At 39.0% G+C, this 20,607-nt stretch overlaps 1 protein-coding gene across 2 annotated transcripts; it reads right to left on the bottom strand.

Annotated features, from left to right (window-relative positions):
* Positions 1-6,444: 6,444 nt before the first annotated feature.
* aif (apoptosis-inducing factor) lies at positions 6,445-20,456 on the bottom strand. 2 transcript variants are annotated; one of them, XM_038015182.2, is made up of 16 exons: positions 20,172-20,456; positions 19,329-19,540; positions 17,134-17,277; positions 16,633-16,693; positions 15,881-16,017; positions 15,236-15,363; positions 14,950-15,137; positions 14,293-14,478; positions 13,478-13,630; positions 12,265-12,347; positions 10,530-10,655; positions 9,386-9,562; positions 8,909-9,030; positions 8,573-8,696; positions 8,165-8,289; positions 6,445-6,555 (listed from the first exon to the last, which is right to left on the bottom strand). In XM_038015182.2, exons 1-16 carry the CDS (start codon positions 20,275-20,277, stop codon positions 6,540-6,542), a joined length of 2,088 nt encoding a protein of 695 aa, XP_037871110.1. In that variant the 5' UTR covers positions 20,278-20,456; the 3' UTR covers positions 6,445-6,539.
* Between the last annotated feature and the right edge of the window lie 151 nt (positions 20,457-20,607).

Here is a 20,607-nt window from a genome sequence, read left to right as displayed (position 1 = left end):
AAATTGTATTATTGCATTTCCAGTCCTTTTGTTTTCTATTTTATGATTTTGTTTCAGAGTTGTGATTTTTAAGGAAATTAAATAATAATTTTCTAAAATATAACATGCACATACTTTTTTTGATCATTGTATTGTTGATTATCATTCACGTCACATCGCTTCGGAATAGAAACCAGCTTAATTTACACTATGTTTTGTATTGTGCTTAAATTATGGATTGTTTTCATCATCTCGGTCCATATAAATAATTGTATGGCATCTACCTACCTACCTAATATAATCGCAGTACTGCGAGCTGACAACCCTTACAAATATCCCAATTTAACCCTTACCCGTGTCCCGGGCTATTTTAATTTACCCCGGACGCGGGGTAAATTGGGACTTTTTTTTTTTTTGCTGGCAACACTGACCGCTACTTGTCATTATTATTGTGCTCTCCCAATTATTATTTAAATTAAAATCGTTTTAAGTTCTGTATTGTACTTAATATTATATAAAACGTATATCTAAGTGATAATATAAGTTTATTGTTACGTAAAACGTTCAATTAGTGCATTTTACTGCATAATTGTACAAATTTTCTTTATTTTACGAGGGTACTATAAATTTTTTCTACAAATCCAAAATGATGACCAGAGGTACCAAAGCTCGTCAAGTTGATGACCAACTTCAAGTGGCTCTTCAGCAACTAAAAACATCACGGGAACAGTGTCAACAACTACTAAAAGAGAGAGAAGACAACGAAGTCGAAACACTCCAGGTAATAAAGAAAAATACCATGTTGAAAGGACAGTTGTCTCAGCTCTTCATTGAATACAATGAAGTTCTTGAGACTAACAAGAAATTACAAACTGTTGTAGACGGCTTCGATCAGTGCAGCGGTGAGTATGTTGAGTCGCTCCAACTCTCAGCTGAACTGAAAGTCAAACTTTCTGAGGCACATGATTGTATCTCTAATTTACAGTTAGAGATAATAAATCTAAAAGCCCAAAAAACACAGAGCCTGTACTCGGAACTGATCGAGAGTGAACCAGCTTCGGGAACAGTGATCACCACTTCTCAGTGTGACATACCTACAATAGATTTGACTGGTGGTGACTCCGATAGTACACATTCCTCTCGATTAGTTCTTAGTAAGAAAAAGTATAAGAGATATTCTAAGTTAAATAAGTTTATAAATAAAACGGAGCAACTTTTAAAAACTAGAAAATCTATTAATTGTATAAAAACTAGATGCAAAGACCGAAATGCACTGTGTACAAAACTAAATACTTCACTTGAAGAATTACAACATGTTCATCACAATCATGAGTTAGAAATAGAAAAGTTAACTTCACAAATAAATTCGTTGAAAACTGATTTGGACAATGTAACTAAAAATTATGAATATGCTCAAAAAGACATATGTGAACATATATCGGTGATGGATAACCTGCTAGATTTGTGTAATAATAATAAAGAGCGATTTGAATCTCTGACATTACAATATGCTAATTGTAAATGCCACTGCTCTATATCGGGTTCTCCAGTACCAGACTGTTCCAATAGTCAAAGTCAATTTTCTAGTTCTACCTCTAAGCCCGTTGTAAACAATATAATGAAACCTGCGCTTACTAAAAACATTATTAAAATATTCAGTGATGAACTAGGGAAAAATATGGGTGTAGCGCTGAATGATCTGTGTTTGGGACAATCTGTCATAAATTATTGTATGCCTGGGGCTTCATGTACCCACATACTCAATAAAATTTTAAATGTGACTCATTGCCCTAACACAACAATAATCATAATGATTGGGAGAAGGGGAAATGCAGATATAAGAGATATAAAATATCAAATAAATCAATTATTAACACTACAGGTGAAAAAGATCATCATGTTTGCATTTCCATTTATTCAGAGTATGCCAGCAGAAAATAAAATCAGACATTGCATTAATGATTTCATGCAGACAATTTCTAATGTTAATAATTATTATGTCATGACACAATCAGAAAATATATTTTATACTATTGACATTAATTGCATGATAAAGAATAAATGTATTATTATGACAAAACCTAACAAATTCTATTTAGGTAGCTACAATTTTAGACAAGTAGCAAACTCGCTACATTATTTTTTACACATTTATCTAGCCATGAATTTGGCTAATCAACCTACTGCTTCTTTTGAGCAGAAAAAAAATATGACATCTATTAATTTGGAATCCGTTCCAAGTAATTTAAATTAATTACTAAGACAACAGAGTTTACCTCTTGCAGTAAATATGATTTATTTGGACACAGCCCATCAACAAATAATATTTCTTTGAAAACAACTGTGATCAACCTGGTGCATCAGAACTTACAAGGTTTGATGGGTAAAGAACTTGAAATTGATTTGTTCCTAGATTATAATAAAGTCAATGTTCTATGTGTTACTGAACATTGGCTTAAAAAATATGAATTAAATTGTAATTTTAAAAATCACCAGGTTGTAAGTTCCTTCTGCAGAGAGAATGCTATACGAGGTGGCTCACTGATCTTTGTTAATAAAGATTATAAATGTAAGGAACGTAGAGACATTGTGAGCCTCTCTGTGGAACGGATTATTGAAATGGCATGTGTAGAGCTTGAGCGATTCAGTGTTGTAAGTGTGTACAGGCCCCCGAATTCGTTATATGATTTTTTTGAAAATATAATGGAACGTGTTTTATTAAAGCTTTCTGTTTCTAATAAACATGTTTTTATTTGTGGTGATTTTAATATAAATTTATTAGAAAATACAAATGCCACTATTAGACTCAGAACATTGTTAAAATCATATAACCTTAGCAATCTATTTTCAGAGCCCACAAGAATAACTAGCACATCGGCAACCTGTATAGATAATATTTTCACAAATGTAAAACCTTTACATAAATGCATTATTAATCATTTAAGTTCAGACCACAGTGGACAATTCTTATCTTTTAAAATTAAATCTGTTTCAGATGTTAATAGTACAAGAAAGCTACCGTTTGTTCCTATTAATATTAGACGTTTGGAGAAGCTTAGAGGTAAAGTTTTGGCAAAAATTCCGAATGTTTGTTATAGTGAAGATCCTAATGTTCATTACATGGATTTATTTAATGTTATTAATTCTGAATTTAGTGCCATCTTTACTTCTAAAACTCTGATCTTACATAATAAAAGATCATTCAATGAATGGGCGACTGTTGGAATTCACAAAAGTAGGCAGAGATTATACGATCTCTATCATGAAAAATCATATAATCATAATAAGTCATTTCATGAGTATGTCTCTAAATATTCCAAGCTGTTTAAAAAAGTCTGTACATTGGCCAAGTCATTGCACTTAGGCAATCTTATAAAAAATGCACCTGACAAAATTAAAATGACTTGGAATATCATTAATAGGGAGACTGGGAATGTCAGAAACAGCAATGCTGAATTAACTTTAAAAATCAATAATCGAATAATAACTTCTCATCAAGAAGTGGCCAGTGCCTTTGAGCACTACTTTGCTGATATCCCAGCTTCTACCACAAAATCTTTAATTTCATCTCCTACCGTCGCCGAATCATTACTGCAAAATCATGTTGATAAATGCAGTGTTAACTTTAAGTTCACAAATATTGATATAAAGGACATAATTGATACTTTCAAGCTCATTAATATTAAGAAAACTGGTGATTTATGGGGAATTTCAATTAATGTTATAAAATCCATTATTGATATAATTGCACCTTACCTTGCTACAATATTTAATGACTGTATTGATGGTGGTGTGTTTCCTGATCTAATGAAATATAGTAAAATAATACCTTTATTTAAATCTGGTAGTACTTTTGACCCCTCTAACTTTAGGCCCATTTCAGTACTACCTACATTGAGTAAAATTTTTGAAAAAATTATTCTGGAACAACTTTTGAACCACTTCAATTCCAATAACCTGCTTCATAACAAACAATATGGATTCACTAGAGGTCGGTCAACTATTGATGCAGGTGTAGATCTCATTAAAAATATTTTTCAGGCTTGGGAAGAGTCGCATAATGCCCTTGGGGTTTTCTGCGACTTATCTAAAGCTTTTGATTGTGTTGAGCATAATACATTGTTGAGGAAATTACACCATTATGGTATTAGGGGCGTTTCATTAGAACTTATTAAATCTTATTTATCCGGAAGAATCCAAAAAGTAGACGTTAAAGGAACCAGATCTTCCGGTGTCTTACTTAATATGGGTGTTCCTCAGGGTTCCATATTGGGTCCCTTCCTATTTCTTGTATATATCAATGATTTACCTAAGTTTATTGAAACCCGTCACGAGGTCGTATTATTCGCTGATGATACATCATTATTGTTTAAAATTAAACGACATTTGGAAGATTATGACGATGTGAATGATGCTATCTCGCGCGTGGTACATTGGTTTAGTGTTAATAATCTGTTATTAAATAACAAAAAAACAAAATGTATAAAATTTACCACACCTAATGTTAAACAAGTTGACACTAATATTACTGTAAGTGGAGAGACACTGGAGCTTGTGGATTCGACAGTTTTTCTTGGTATAACAGTTGATTCCAAGCTGCAGTGGGGTCCTCACATATGCAAGTTAGCGAGTAGGCTTAGTTCTGCAGCGTTTGCGGTAAAAAAAATACGAATGTATATTAATGAAGATACGGCACGCCTGGTTTATTTTAGTTATTTTCATAGTGTTATGTCCTATGGCATTTTGCTATGGGGCAATGCTGCCGATGTCGAAACGATTTTCATCCTGCAGAAGAGGGCTATTCGTGCTATTTATAATATGCACCCGAGGGAATCCTTGAGGGACAAGTTTAAGGAAATCAAAATTCTAACTTTAGCGTCCCAATACATTTTTGAAAATTTATTGTACGTGCGTAAAAACATTGAAGAATTCCCCAGAGTCTGCGATTTGCACAATGTGAACACTAGGAACAAACATAGGCTTGCGTTGCCGGCGGCTCGAATTAAGAAAATAAGCAACTCTTTTAGGGGGCTGGGTGTACAGCTTTTCAACAAGATCCCACTAAACGTTCAACTACTACCTGTTCATAGAGTTAAGAAAACTGTTAAGGAACGTTTGTGCAACAAGGCATATTATAAAGTTAAGGATTATTTACTAGATGGCACTACGTGGGAATGAGGCGCTCGCTCCTGGCCTTTTCATTTTTCATTATTATTATTATTATTTTTAATTGTATTTTTTTGACTTGTTTTTTCTTTTATTGTGAATATTTCTATTTATTTAAAAAAAAAGAAAATATTTGAGAAAAAACAAAAAAAAAAAAAAAGCCCGCTGAGTTTGTTTCGCCGGTTCTTCTCAGGACTGTGGCTTTTTTTGGAACCGGTGGTAGAGTTAACATTGTTATTTGTATTTTGACATTCAACAAGTGTGTCATACTGACATCTAAGTTGAAATAAATGATTTTGAATTTGAATTTGAATTTGACGGCCATTATTTTACCGAATATTTCTTTAAAATGAATAATTAAAATAATGTAACGGTTTTTATCACCTAGGTACGTTTAAGACTCAACTTATTTCTTTGGTTGAGCAGTGACTATTTAATTGGTACTATTTTAAAATTCAATCTGAAGGTCGATTTTGTCCCTATTTACCCCATTTTACGGTACATAGTAACTTGAAGAATCGACTTTATTATTTTAATTCATTTTTTCTTAAAATTCTAGTTTGAATCTAAATTGGAAAATAGTGGATATAATATTATTTATCTTGAATTGCAAAAATCACGAGACTGCCTTGTTGATAGGATGTTGTGCCTGTCTCAAACAATCTTAAATAAATCGCTAATCTACAATAACAATAATATTAATATTTTCACGGTTTGATTTTTATTATAGGGTGCAATCACTTTTGTGAAGGAATAACCATCGTGGGTGTAATTCTTGAACATGAGTCAAGTACATATTTCATTAGAATAATTGGTATCTGATAATTGTAACACCTGCACAGTCGCATCGCTCAACACGAGTCCGACGGCCGAGTTACCCTTCAGATTAAAATGATGATGACGTTATAACTGAACCACGCATCCGATTGACTTGAAACTTGGTATCCACGTAGAAAATACATGTACTTAATGAATAGGCTAATATTTATATGAGTGTTGGTCTCCCTAATAATAATGACAATAAATAATAATGTTAATTTTAAATGCCCAGCGAAGCGGGCGAGTACGGCTAGTTTAGTAATATAACAACAAATAAATTGAGAAGAACGTCTTTGAAGGCGAGTGAAAATACTTTTAAAAAGAAAGGCATCAAGTTTTAATCCTAATAATGTTAATTTTAAATGCCCAGCGAAGCGGGCGAGTACGGCTAGTATTTTATAAAATTAATGCGAATTCTATGTTAAGCATATTGCGAGATTTGAAAGCAAAATGAATAAAAAATAAATAAAAAAAAGGCAAGATGATTCAAGAGCATTTATTAAGTTTCACAAAATATAGGTAGATACTTCCAGTAACATTACTATTTCAAAATATTATTTAAATTGAAAATCTCCTCAAAATTCTCTCCAGCTGCAATAGAAAATAATATGTTAAAATAAATTAGGTTTTTTTTTATAAAAAGTTTTGGCTCCAATATGCCTTAGGCATTGATTTCGCTAATGTCACAATATGCAAAAAATGACAGGTGCTTAAAGAGAGAAAAGAAAAAACTAAATACAAATAAAGGACAATGCCCAAAAGTGGGCCAAATTTATGTCAAAACTATTTGTACTTGAAAAACTATGCCTTATTTTTTCACGTTGTTTATGTATCAACATTTCTTTCAACCTGGCATTGTTTTCCAAAAAAATAAATTACTTAATTGATAACATCCCAAAACTATCCATGCCATAGTTTTTAAATTCGCCAATAGGCAAACGGCTTAGCCCATACAGCCTTGTAGCAAACCTATATGCTGTCAAACGAAAGAGTTGTTTGTGACTTGAACAACAAATAAAAAAAAAATAGCTAATGCTTATAATTCACAGGCTTCTTAGTTTATTTTTGTTCAATTCAATATTTATTGTAATAATAATTATTACTTAAAACCATGAATTATTTAATATTTTTAGATATTAATGATTCCATTAGTAAAAATATCAATGGCCTACCATTACTCTATTCTTATTATATATGATTAGTTTTGGCAGCAACCCGAGTGAAGCGTCACTTGAATTTTTTTTTAAATGTTTTTTTAATAGTTTATTGTGTAATTTGTATTATTTGTATTTGTAATATTGTGTATAAAAGGTCTGCGTAAGCTCATGCTCAGTCAATGTGGTATTCGTCGAGTTGACGTCAAAACTCCCAAAAAGCAATAAAAAGAGATACACCAGCTTTTTATTGACATAAAAAATATATAACTTCGACAGACTAGGCTGTATAGGCTACGCTCTTTGCCTGCTTATTGGTGAATTTGAAAACAAGAACAACAATATCGTTGCCGGCTTCCGGATTTTCATTTCATTTTATTATTATTATGAGGATATAATAATAATAAAATGTACGTAAGGGCTTATTTCTAGCAACATTAACCACAATTAACTTATTTAATACTGTAAATAATTATGAGAGCGATTATTGATTTCGAAGAAAACAATTAACAACTTAATTTTAGCTGCAGAAAAAAACAGATTTCTCTTAAACCTGGGTGAGAATATAAAAATCGTTCTCTGAATATGAAACGATATTTCTTTGTCTATCAAATTAAGTTAAACCCATCATGACAGGACACCTTTTTTTAGGGGTTCAAACGCCCATAGAAAATGGGCATTGTCCTTTGGTCAGTTTTTCCATAAGCGAATCTGTGATTTTAAGAACAACACAAACAAATTTATTAGACTGCTTTAAAGATAAAAAATTAGGTTTAGACTACGGCTAGTACGAATGTAATATAGAAGGAAATCAGCCAGGAAAAATATGATCAAAATCTTACTCCTACTGAGGACAATGGGGAAATGATAGTAGCTTTGGTTAGTATTTTTTTTTATTGCCTTTGTAGGCAGACGTGCATACGGCCCACCTGATGGTGAGTGGTTACCGTCGCCCATGGACTTCAGCAATGCGGAAGTAGTATCATATCGGGTGAGCACCACCCGACACCCTATCACTAGGAAAGATATCCAATAACAATAATTACTTTCGAATGCAAGGACCAGGTTCCTTGAGTTGCTCGTGCGTTTTGTAAACGCACTGCGTCTCTGCGAAGCCCAGGAGTTCAGCTAGCAGGTTTATATCTTTGTACGAGGGTCGAGCGCGAAGGATCTGCAACAAACGTTCAATCGGTACGGACAGACGTCAACCAGACGTGAGCCCACGGACTCTCCTTTTTCTTTATTGCACAGACGAATGAACTAAGTCAGCTTGAGCATGCCTTCATTAATAATAATTTGTAGGACAGGCTCCGAGTAGGACTATCATTAGAGCAGACATATCTGGTAAGATCGCACAGGTACCCGAATTAATTTTGAAGAGTTATGTTATAGAATGTAAGTTTATCGATGCCGGCTATTGGGTACACAGACAGGCCGCGGCGTGGTCTGCTCACCTCGGTGGCCACGTCCCTCCTGTCGTCGATGGGCGGCATGTTCCAGAAGACCAGCCCCACCACGGTCTCGTCGCGCAGGTAGAACACGATGCCTCGCTTGTATCGGTTCTGGTACTCCTCCGACCTGGAAACGGATGAGTACTCAATGCAGAAACGTTAAATTTTTCTACTAAAGTTGTGCTCCGCTACTTCCAAATGATCCTGACGCAGGGCGTTACCGCGGGATCCCACTCACTGCTAAACCCAAATTAATTAAGCCATTTGAAAACTTAACGCTTTATTCCAGCGCTAAAGAACACTGTAGGAGCACCGTATATAATTTAAAACTAAGCTTACTTTTTGTAGCAAGGTTTTTCGCCATCACCCGCGGGGGTCTCCGTCTTTTTGGGGACCTCTTCAGGAGCGCATTGCTTGAACAACGCGATCGTCGGGAGACAAGCCCCCACTTCACCCACCACCTGGATAACCATAGAGAAATCGTCCAAGTTTGGTGCACACTATAAGTTGATAAGAGATTAGATAAGCCAAAATGGGCAATGAGGTGACATCTTTTTATTACGCAGACTACCCCAACTCGCGGTCAACCTGGTTAATTGGTCATCGGCAATCCTAGACATCCCAGCGTCAGTACCGGGACTAAGACATGAAGTTGAAGTCTCAATTTTGTGTTATGACAGTTCCCCCACCCTCACGCTGAACGCATGGCTGCTTGGTGCCAAGAAGAGACAGGATGGTGGTGTCTACCCATACCGGCCGGCCGTGCGTGTAGACACGCCTCATGCCCGTGAGCATGTAGTTGTGTACTGGACCGACCTCCATCTGCAGCGCGTCTCCGAGCCGGAGCCAGTAGTGCGGCTCGAGGTTGCAGGCGAGCCAGTGGCCCGTCATGTTGGCGCCGGCGATGAGACCGAGCCGCTCGGCCGTGTCGTAGTGCTCGTCCCGGAAGCGGACGTCGCGCCACTGCGAGTACACACTGGCCGCGTCTCCGGCCTGAGACCACAGTTGTACTTCTATGTAAATATTGTAACCAGTCGAGTCTAAAACGTATCGCTCAACAGGAATATAGCGCTCTCCTCCGCCAGTTAATGAGCCACCCACCTAGAGATATAAGTTCTAAGTCTCAGTATAGTTACAACGGCTGCCCCACCCTTCAAACCGAAACGCATTACTGCTTCACCCACAAGAGGTCCTACCACCAGTAATAACGCAAATTATAATATTTGCGGGTTTGATTTCCTAAGGGATTTCAATCTGTCTAAATTTGGGTCTTCTAAGATGCTCTGGTACTGTCGCGAATAATTGCTCGAGATGATGTCATTACCTCAGCTTCACGTTCGGACCGTCCATCATCGGAGTAGAGTTCATCCCTACTAATAACGACTTATATAGGTATTATATAAATATGAGCGCTGCAACACGTTAAACGAGGTTTGAAACGAATGCCGTGTAGTAGTAATTAATAATGTTCAATAATACTTCTTCGTTTTTTTTTTATTGCTTAGATGGACGAGTTCACAGCCCACCTGGTGTTAAGTGTTTACTGGAGCCCATAGACATCACGCAAATGCGCCACCCACCTTGAGATATAAGTTCTAAGGTCTCAAGTATAATTACAACGGCTGCCCCATCCTTCAAACCGAAACGCATTACTGCTCCACGGCAGAAATAGGCAGGCTGGTGGTATCTACCCGTGCGAACTCACAAGAGGTCCTAGCACCAGTAAAACAAATAAGTTCGTGTAACCACTAGAATTTACTGAAGATATTTTATACTACTACCACTACTACTACGGCTACTTCTTGCTGTTTGGAACCACATACGTGTGTTTTGGCAGATACTAGACCGTTATCTTGTGATGCACTAGATTACTACTAAATGAAAGAATTCACAACGGCTTTACTTTTCACGACAGGAAACTTGATGGAGTCCAATACTAAAACAGCAATTAAACACTTACAACGTATAGATGTGTTCTAGCTTCCAGTTCTGTGTTGACCAGGAATCCGCCGTTGACCGGGTCCTGCTCCAGAAACGAGGGTTCGGCCAGTTCCATTCGCGGTTCGGCTCCCACCGCCACTAGCACCTGAGCCGATATCGTTTAATTAAAATGAGTGTAATGTCTGTAGTACGTACAGATCATCTGGAAGGTACCTACTTCTCTGGGTACGTTTCTACCGTATCATATCATCTTCACTAAAGTCACAAAAAATCTTTGATTACTTTGAAGGTACTGTGGCTTGTGTGAGTCGCGAGCAGGTAGGTACCGCCATCTTGCTAATGTTCATCACGAAGCATTATTGTATTCCGATAGAAAGGGTGAGGCAGACAAAAACAATCTAGGCCACGCCTTAAGTCTGGTCATTTTCTAGAAGCCATGTTTATGGACTAGTGTTGCCGTAGGTGAGGAATGACTATGGGTCTATGAGCATCACGCACGACGTCAAATCAACCAGATCAAAACATGGAGTCGACATATCAATGGCATTGTATTCAAATCCATAACATGGTATGGCGTAAACTCGCGTGGTATTTCCCCGCGGTAACTTACACGACGTCACACTTGCGCAAAATGAAAATTGATTGATTAATTGACAAAAACAAGTTCGCAAATATTCGTCTAATTTTCTTTAATAAAATATAACTTGATTATTAATTAACAAAAGTTAGATTTTATTTATTCGCTTTGACAATAAAACAAACAAATTATTCTGCCCCTTCTTCTTCAACCCGCGTTGAAAAAATTCTCTTCGCTAATTCTCTTCATAATAAATGATTACTTTAATCTATTTTGTTTATCATTAATTTACTAAATTACGTATTAAAACGACATTCTACTGTATATTTTAATTTATAATTGCATCGAAATTTAGGATGTAAGTTCTTGAGACCTTAGAACTTATATCTCAAGGTGGGTGGCGCATTTACGTTGTAGATGTCTATGGGCTCGAGTAACCACTTAACACCAGGTGGACTGTGAGCACGTCCACCCATCTAAGCAATAAAAAAAAAAGTATAGTTATAACGGCTGCCCCACCCTTCAAACCGAAACGCATTATTGCTTCACGGCAGAAATAGGCAGGGCGGTGGTACCTACCCGTGCGGACTCACAAGAGGTCCTACCACCAGTAATTACGCAAATTATAATTATGCGGGTTTGATTTTTACTACACGATGTTATTCCTTCACCGTGGAAGTCAATCGTGAACATTTGTTAAGTACATATTTCATTACAAAAATTGGTACCCGCCTGCGAGATTCGTACACCGGTGCATCGCTCAACACGAACGCACCGGACGTTTTATCCTTTATGTCACGACGACTTGAGACCTTAAAACTTATATCTCAAGATGGGTGGCGCATTTATGTCGTAGATGTCTATTTGCTCTAGTAACCACTTAACACTAGGTGGGCTGTGAGCTCTTCCACCCATCTAAGCAATAAATCAAAAATTAATACTTTATGACAACTTAATTAAATGATAAAATTAATGATTTTTTTTTCTTTTCTTGTCCTGAACACCACAGTAATATTATAATAGTATACTCTATGTCACTCCTACAGCTGAGACGAACCTAAATATATCTTGGCTCTCATGTTGCATTTCGACAAACGTTTAGGTTGTAGAGGCAGCTGACTACACAATTCGACTTCACTAACGAGTGTAATCAAGTAGGTACAGGGTATATACTCACGTAGTCCGTGACCAGGGAAGTTCCGTTAGACAGCGTCAACTGGACCCTCCCGTCGGGCGTCTCGAACGCGTCGTACACTTGCGCTGCAACGGAACGTGACGTCACGCGCCGCCGCACAGTGGCGCGTACTGATACTTCGATCTTATACAAACACTAGCTTTTGCCCGCTTATTTTAGAACAAATTTGTTTAACATAAAAAACGTTATAGTGAGCCAACCTTAACATATAGACATATGCTGTGGCGGACTTTTTTTTAGATCTTTTATAGGGGAACAATTCTGCCACACATTATTTTAGCGAAACTTTTATTGTTTCCGCAGCGCACGCAGAGGAAGCTCTCAAAAGGGATTAAAACCTCGATTTTTAAACATGCTTTATTGGTGCTCCGCTTGCATTGGTCTTAGCGTGATGTTATATAGCCTATAGCCTTCCTCGATAAATGGGCTATCTAACACTGAAAGAATTCAATTCAAATCGGACCAGTAGTTCCTGAGATTAGTGCGTTCAAACAAACAAACTCTTCAGCTTTATAATATTAATGTAGATGAAACCTCAAGGCTGACCCGAGCGTTAGACATTTTAATTTATTACACTGGGTGCTTGTTTTTTTATGTTTGAGAGATTACTGGTGGCGGAGGCCTTTTCAGTTTTACCAGGGCAGGTGGGCGAGCAAGGGCTCAGCTAGGAGGGGTGGGATTTGCTAACAGCTGCCCGAGCGCCTCCGAAGGAGACCTAACAACTCAAGAGTAACTGCTTCGCGAATGAATCTACTATCGGATCAGAATCGCGTGCGTGCTTGTACGGTAGGGTAGTAACATCGAAAAGTGGCCGAGCGCATTATCTATATATTGTGTTCTGGCTAGAAAGGATCTTTCGCCAATGTCGTTACGAAAATCGTCTGAATAGCTATTCTGGTCAGGAATTTGACGAAGAATTATTAAAAACTATATAAACGTGATTAAATTTCATTCATAGCAAACCGATGCCACAATTTATTATAGCAACTAATTTTAATACTGCATACCTAGTCTACGTCCAATTAAAGTACTTTACGCACTGATAATATAATCAATACATACTAGTTTATTTACTTCAGATACGTTTATATATAGATATGTGTCGCTCGGCAACACTCCTGGCTCTGCTGATGTCCATGGGCGAGGGAGAACTCCTCCAAGCAGGCTTGATTAGCTTCGAGAAAATAAAACTTACTTTTAGGCATTACGGTGACGCCTTCGCATTTGATCTTCTCAGTGGCCCACTCGCCGAGATAGTCTGGTATGACTCCAGCCATGATGCCTTTGTCTTTGAAGACGTGGACTATCTGCAGCGGCTCCTCATCGGGCTTACGTTCGATGAGCTGATCTGCAGGGCGCGTGGAGAACTCAATTATTCTATCGCTCTAACCTCGCCAATGAAACAAAGGGTTTTGCAGTTCCGGCGCACAACTAGAGCGTATCCAGGCGTGGTCGCACCAACTTCGATTCTAATATTAGATATTGGATGTTATAAATGAATACGAGGAGCTTTTTTTATTGCTTAGATGAGTGGACGAGCCCACAGCCTACCTGGTGTTAAGTGGTTACTGGAGCCCACAGACATCTACAACGTAAATGCGCCACTCATCTTGAGATATAAGTTCTAAGGTCTCAAATATAGTTACGACGGCTGGCCCACCCTTCAAACCGAAACGCATTACTGCTTCACGGCAGAAATAGGCAGGGTGGTGGTACCTACCCACGCGGACGCACAAGAGGTCATACCACCACTAATTACTCAAATTATAATTTTGCGGGTGTCTTTTTTATTACACGATGTTATTCCTTCACCGTGGAAGTCAATCGTGAACATTTGTTATGTACGTATTTCATTAGAACAATTGGTACCCGCCTGCGGGATTCGAACATCGGTGCATCGCTCAACGCGAATACACCGGAGGTCTTATCCTTTAGCCAAGACGACGAGCTTGCAGACCACGTCCCAAAAGAACAAGTAATATTGATGGCGTTGTCAAGGAGGGCACTCACTCATCCTCCCCAGATGCCAGGCCAGCTCGGTGCCCAGACAGCCGCCGCCCAGCACGACCACGTGTCGCGCGCGCCGCACCCCGCGCTGCGCCAGCTCCAGGTCGCGCACGGTCCGCAGCGCGCACACCTTCTGCCGGACCGCTTTGGGCGCCGACTTGAACACGCTCAAACTCTTCGGTTTGGAACCTCGAATTTTTAAATACACCAACTAATCATTTTAAGCTGATAGGAAAATTAAAGCTTCGTGGACAATGCCATATTATTGATTAATAATGGATGACTGCCTTGCAGAAATAAACTCTTGGTTGGCACACATTACACCCCGCCACCACAAAATCAGTATGAGGCATTTCGGAGATTACAGTGATACTTTTTTTTCTCCTACCTAAGCTGACAGCCTTAAGAGGCTATTTCAGCGTAACCTTAACTAGGTGAGCTCACGGGGCTCAAATCGAAGTGATGCTAACACTGACCCTAGCAAGAGCAGTGCTTCGCAGAATCTACCACCGGATCGGAAACGCGACCCACTGAGAAGATCCGGCGAGAAACTCAGTGGGCTGTTTCTGTGGGTTAAGTGATACTGAAGTTTCATTGCCAGTAGGAATAATAGCTATTCTTAAAGACGCTGTCCGTTGTAAGTTATAAGACTATACGAACCAGGAGCCAGTAAGCACCTCTCGTAGTATATAGGCTGCTCGCCGCACATTGTCTTCACGTAGACAACGTGCTCGTCTGCGTCCACCCTCAGCACGCACCATCCGGTCGCCACGGACACGGCCGGTCCGGTCTTAGTCCGGTAAAACTTCACCGGATCCATGAACTTCGAACAATCCGCTAGGTACATGCTGTGAGCGATTTTAGAGTTTTATATTTTATTATAAACCTCGTAGTTAATCTACCGTCCTGGATAATGATTAGTTGAGAACTATTTCACATAACATACGTGCGTCTCTTTCCGTCTTCTAAATAGTTGAGGGATTTGATGTCAGGCGGATCGGGGTTCCACCACATTTGCTTCGACATTGGAAGTCTAATGTACGGTAGACAGTCTTCCTTGCTTATGAAGAACACCTGGACCGGAGAACTTCAATCATTTGACTATAGAAGGCTGTTTGGCACACAAGGACAAGTGAAACAGGTAGTGTGGCCACAGTGTCGCCTTATTGAAGATTGCACAAAGAAAGATTACGAAATGCATATGTACAAATGGGATGCACAATCATAAAATCTATTTGTTTGTTTAATTATTCTTATTCCTATATAACGTTTCCTCTTATCTCCGGAGTGTGGATTAACACTCTCGTGCTGTGGTTTATATTAAAACTTTTGACTGGTGGTAGGACCTCTTGTGAGTCCGCGCGGGTAGGTTTATCTTATTTCTGCCGTGAAGCAATAACGCGTTTCGGTTTGAAGGGTGCGGCAGCCGTTGTAACTATACCTGAGACCTTAGAGCTTATATCTCAAGGTGGGTGGCGCATTTACGTCGTAATGTCTATGGGCTCCAGTAACCACTTAACACTAGGTGGGCTGCGAGCTCAACCCCTCATCTAAGCAATAAAAAAAAACTGATCAAATTCTACTCTTTAACCTTTGCTTTCTTATCGTGTTCCATAATGGCCCTGTAAGCCGCCCAGCCGGCCGCCCCGGCGCCCACAATCAGGTACTGCACACAGGCGGGCAGGTCTCGGTCGTGGTATGGACTTTTGAGCCTCGGCCGCGGCCGCCCTAAGCATTATGTATCAATTTTTAAGTACCTTTTCATTGCGCACGTAAAAGTACTTAATACTCGTTTAGGAATAGCAGGAATGGACGTCATTTGAGGCCCAAATAGAAGTCAAGCCAATGATTGCTAATCAATAAATGAGATTATTATTGACTAGCGACCCGCCCTCGTTTCGTTTCGGAAGCTGTAATTTATTATTGATTTCTCCACTATTTAATGGATGTTATTATACATATAAACCTTCCTCTTCAATCACTATCTATTAAAAAAAAACCGCATCAAAATCCGTTGCGTAGTTTTAAAGATAGCATACATAGGGAAATAGGGACAGAGAAAGCGACTTTGTTTTATACTATGTAGTGATGTTACATTTAACTTGCAGGTTTCGGTATCACTCTACTGTTAAGTGGCTACCATTGCTTATAATATGTATAATGTAACATCATGCTTTGTCGTTCTCATATCCGTTATCAAGTATTTATGGGCTGTTTTATGTTTGCGCTTGCCGCAATAAGCCTGTGTCATTGTATCAGCACATTGCACACTCATTTTTCAATTAAATTGAAAGAAAGAAGTACATTCGGAAGAATAGAGAAACAACATTAGTGGAGTCTTACATATAGGTTTGTTTTCTCCTAATCTTTCTTGTTGTTCTTTCCACAAGTACAGTTTGTAAATCTGAAAAGTAATACAAAGCACTTCCAACACTGACTTGACAGTCTAGTCTCCACCGACCAGTCTCGAACTTATCCGGTGTTTAATATTTCTTTTGATAGGCAGGGCATTTCTAAACGCATATATAGTGGTAAATGGTTACGAGCTTATAGACATCATAAACTGGATGCTGCCGTCTCAAGAGGTATAGGAGGTAGGTGATCTAGGTATCGTACCCTTCAGAATAAATGAACACCAAAACAGTCTAGTGTGAGATGCTCTGATGCCACGACGATGCTAATGCAAGTTATCTCGACGGTTACATGTAAGTATCTCTTCTGATTAAAAGCTTTTTTAAACACAATATTTTTGCTAAAGTAAGCCCGAGTAAATAATAAAAAATATATCAATATTTAAAGATCACAAGGTGTTACTACATAAAATATACGTAGATGTCAACTTACAACACCCATGGTACCGAAGAAGCCGGCGACCGTCCACACGTATATCCAGGGGAAGGGTTTAGGTGGCGGCGGTGGGCACTCGGGAGGAGAGGGAGCCGGCTTTGCCGAGCACGGGCCCCGGGTGAGGCTGCAATCCAACATCGGCTGCACGACGTAATGCAATACCATACAGTTTATATATCAACCAATTAAGCACGTGTAATTTGTCTACAAACGCTCAGAAATAGTGCAAGAAAAACGGAACCCGGATTGGTAGCAGAAAGTATAGAGCATAGTGTAGACCACAATATTCACGAGACTTGCGAGCTTCAAGTTGGAGGCAGTCCGCGTGACAAATTGATGTCAGTTACTGAAATCGGGCAACCTCGGGAATGGCCTGCACGTGCACATTAACTCTCACACTTTACACAACTTAGTCAAGCTTCGATCAAAGTTTCGTGCAAATTATAAACTCAATTTGATCATCCATGGAAGTTTTTTTTTTTATTGCTTAGATGGGTGGACGAGCTCACAGCCCACCTGGTGTTAAGTGGTTACTGGAGCCCATAGACATCCACAACGTAAATGCGCCTCCCACCTTGAGATATAAGTTCTAAGGTCTAAGGTGGGGCAGCCGTATAGGTACAACGGCTGCCCCACCATTCAAACCGAAACGCATTACTGCTTCACGGCAGAAATAGGTTACGAGCGAATATCAATTTTTAAAACATACAAAAGTTCGTCAAGTCTCATAAATTAAGCAAACATTATAAAACGCATAAGTAAGCAGTTGCTGACTGATAACATTTTTTCTTCAACATTTAAATTTAAGAGGCAAGGTCTACAGACGAATTTCCTGGCGCTCTCAACGTCAAGCAGCTATTGAAACCTTCAGACACCGTATTTACAAAATTTTCTAAAAACTGATACTGATGACATATTGATACGTCGCTTAACGCATTATTACCGAGCGTCAAAAAGAGCCAGTTCTGTTTAGTCTAGCCGGCTGCGCAGGCTTCCTAATGGCTGTAGGTACACTATACTTAAAGTAGGAAATAGCAATCTGCCACAATTGAGCGACAATTACTTTGTGGGTGTTAAATACAAAACAAGAATTTCAACTTCATTATGAAAAGATTTTATTAAAAATGAATCGATTCATCGTATTTGTAAAGAAAATCCTAAATCACGACATTAAATCCGGTTTATTTAAGATCGCACCACTACTAGATTCCGCCTCAAGTTTTTCAGCTTTCTCCAACAGCAACATCCTATCCAATGGCTTCCAGGGTTCGTGGAAGGCAAACTTGTACTTAATTCTCCCGTGGTACCCAAGTTTTGGTAAAGCTTCTTTACTTGATTCGATGTTTGGCAACATTCTCTCGGGCTTTCCTCTCCAGTAGTCAGGGTGAACTATGGCAGAGTTTCGGAACAGGTCTTGTATGTTTGGAGTCGCGGTGTGGTTATGATTGATCTCGGGATTGGTAAACAATTCTCTGCCGTCTTCATTTGATATTTCCTGTTGAATAGGATAGTTGTGAGAACACACAGAGGGTAGGTAAAGCGAGCCAGTGCGTTGGACGAAAATCAGTTATAAATTTATAAATCTGCGTGTGGCCCTCTGTCTCCTTACCGCTACCTCCAGACCGGTGCTTGGTTAAAGTTGGTCGTATCATCAGCCCCCTTCCCTTTCCCTCGGATTTTGTCAAAGAATCCCTTCAACACGCCCATTAAACCTTCATCCTTTGATTCCTCATTCAATGACTGCTTCTCTTGAAGAGAACTGTCCTGTTCTTGATTGCTTTGATTTTGATCTGAAGACTCCGTAACTAGGACGAGCCCGGCGAACTGACGAAGAAAGCACAAGCTGGATTTCATTCGGTTTCGCGATTGATTTAAAAGAAAACCAGTTTCGTCAAACGCACTTTGATATAAAAATGATCGTTATGTTGCCTAGCCCCTTTTTTGCAAATACTTGATTACATAATAGCAATCAAGCTATTACAATAAAACAGTCGAATTTTAACAGAATAATGTTTAGTGTAGCGTGATGAGTTCATGTCGGTGAGTTGTCGTTTGGTTGTGTCTCTGCCGATGCTGGCGTCCCGGAGACACATTAACCTGACCCGTAGCCAGACCTGACAGTCAAATATCCCCGACTTTGTTCCCTTTCTACATAACCATACTCGCTTGTGCTCAAACACGTTGGTTCTTACCTTAGCGTTGCTCGGAGGCATTGGAGGTACGACTATATCCGGAACCTTTATTTTGTAGGGGTCGTAGTTGGGTGGTTGGGGTTCGCAGGGACATTCCGCACGCCAGGCCGGAGGAGGAGGGTCAGGTCTCGGCCAGACCTCCACTTTTTTGCCTTCAGTTTGCGCAACTTCTTTGCAGCAGGAGCCTTTAACTTTAGAATAGTTGTTCTGACCTACAACACAATAAATATGAGTAATAAGTGTGCTGTGCTTTAGTAAAGATGTCAGGTGTCAATTATGGTTTTGATGAATTTGATTAAGAGACTTCGTTATATAGATATATACACAAATTTAAAATCATTTGGTCTTGCATTGTGGCTTTTTAAGTAACTGGATTTATATACCGGTTTGAAGGAGCTGGTAAGGGTTCTGCTAACAATTGACAAAGCCAAGAGAATGATCAGTCAGTGATCAGGTTTTTTCCCCTATTCGCTGGTAGCCTAAGGGGCTATTCAACTTCACGCGAACGGGTAGGGAAGCTCACGGGCTCTATCTGACAGAATTTGCTAAGACCAGCCTTAGCAAAAGCAGTGACTCGTAGAATCTACCACCGGATCGGAAAGCCGAGCAACTGAGAAGATCCGGCGAGAAACTAAGTGGGCTGTTTCTATGGCTTAGTTCGCTCGTCGAAGTCGACGAAAACGTTGACCGGTGCTTGAGGAGCCTAAAAGCACCGACGGTGGAGCTGAAGGATCCGAAAGACATGTTTCGGGTGAGGGCAGCTTTGCGTTGCTCAGTCATTTGGTCTGGTCATCATCTCAGATAGGTAACTGGCGACAGCCGGTTTTCATTGAGCACACTTACCAACACGTAAAGCTCCATGACCCACGGCTGCGTTATTTCCAGCAGCTAAAAATCCGCCGTTCACGATTTTCAATGGCGAACATAATTTTAAAGAGTTAACAAACATTTTTTCTATAAAACACTATAAATTTATCACATATTTTTTCCTGTTTTGAATGCTACATTATTCTTGGCATGTTGATGACAGTTTGTTTTTGATAGAATAAATGAAATTAGACGTGTGTTAGAAATTGGAACGATTTAATTCACACTATTCATTGTGTTATTGAAAACAATTTAAAGAATAGCCAAAGAGATCACAATCTGATAGTAATTTACTATATTTTAGGTAACCTCCGGCGTGACTACTCAAACCTTTCCCTTCAATATTTTTTTTATATTAGTTAAAACCCTATCTGGTTGAGTTCTATAGTTTAACGGGAGTAGCCGATGGAGG

Source organism: Bombyx mori, chromosome 14 (genome assembly GCF_030269925.1).
Source record: "Bombyx mori chromosome 14, ASM3026992v2".
Lineage (NCBI taxonomy): Eukaryota > Metazoa > Arthropoda > Insecta > Lepidoptera > Bombycidae > Bombyx > Bombyx mori.
The sequence above is the reverse complement of the archived record's forward strand: the minus strand, read 5'-3'. Positions and strand labels throughout refer to the sequence as shown.

Coding starts and splice junctions, on each gene's coding strand:
- aif (XM_038015182.2), bottom strand. CDS start 20,277: ATGTTTGTTAACTCTTTAAAATTATGTTCGCCATTGAAAATCGTGAAC. Junction 13,631..14,292: donor CTGGCATCTGGGGAGGATGA/GTGAGTGCCCTC, acceptor CGCGCCCTGCAG/ATCAGCTCATCGAACGTAAG. Junction 12,348..13,477: donor CGTCACCGTAATGCCTAAAA/GTAAGTTTTATT, acceptor GTTCCGTTGCAG/CGCAAGTGTACGACGCGTTC.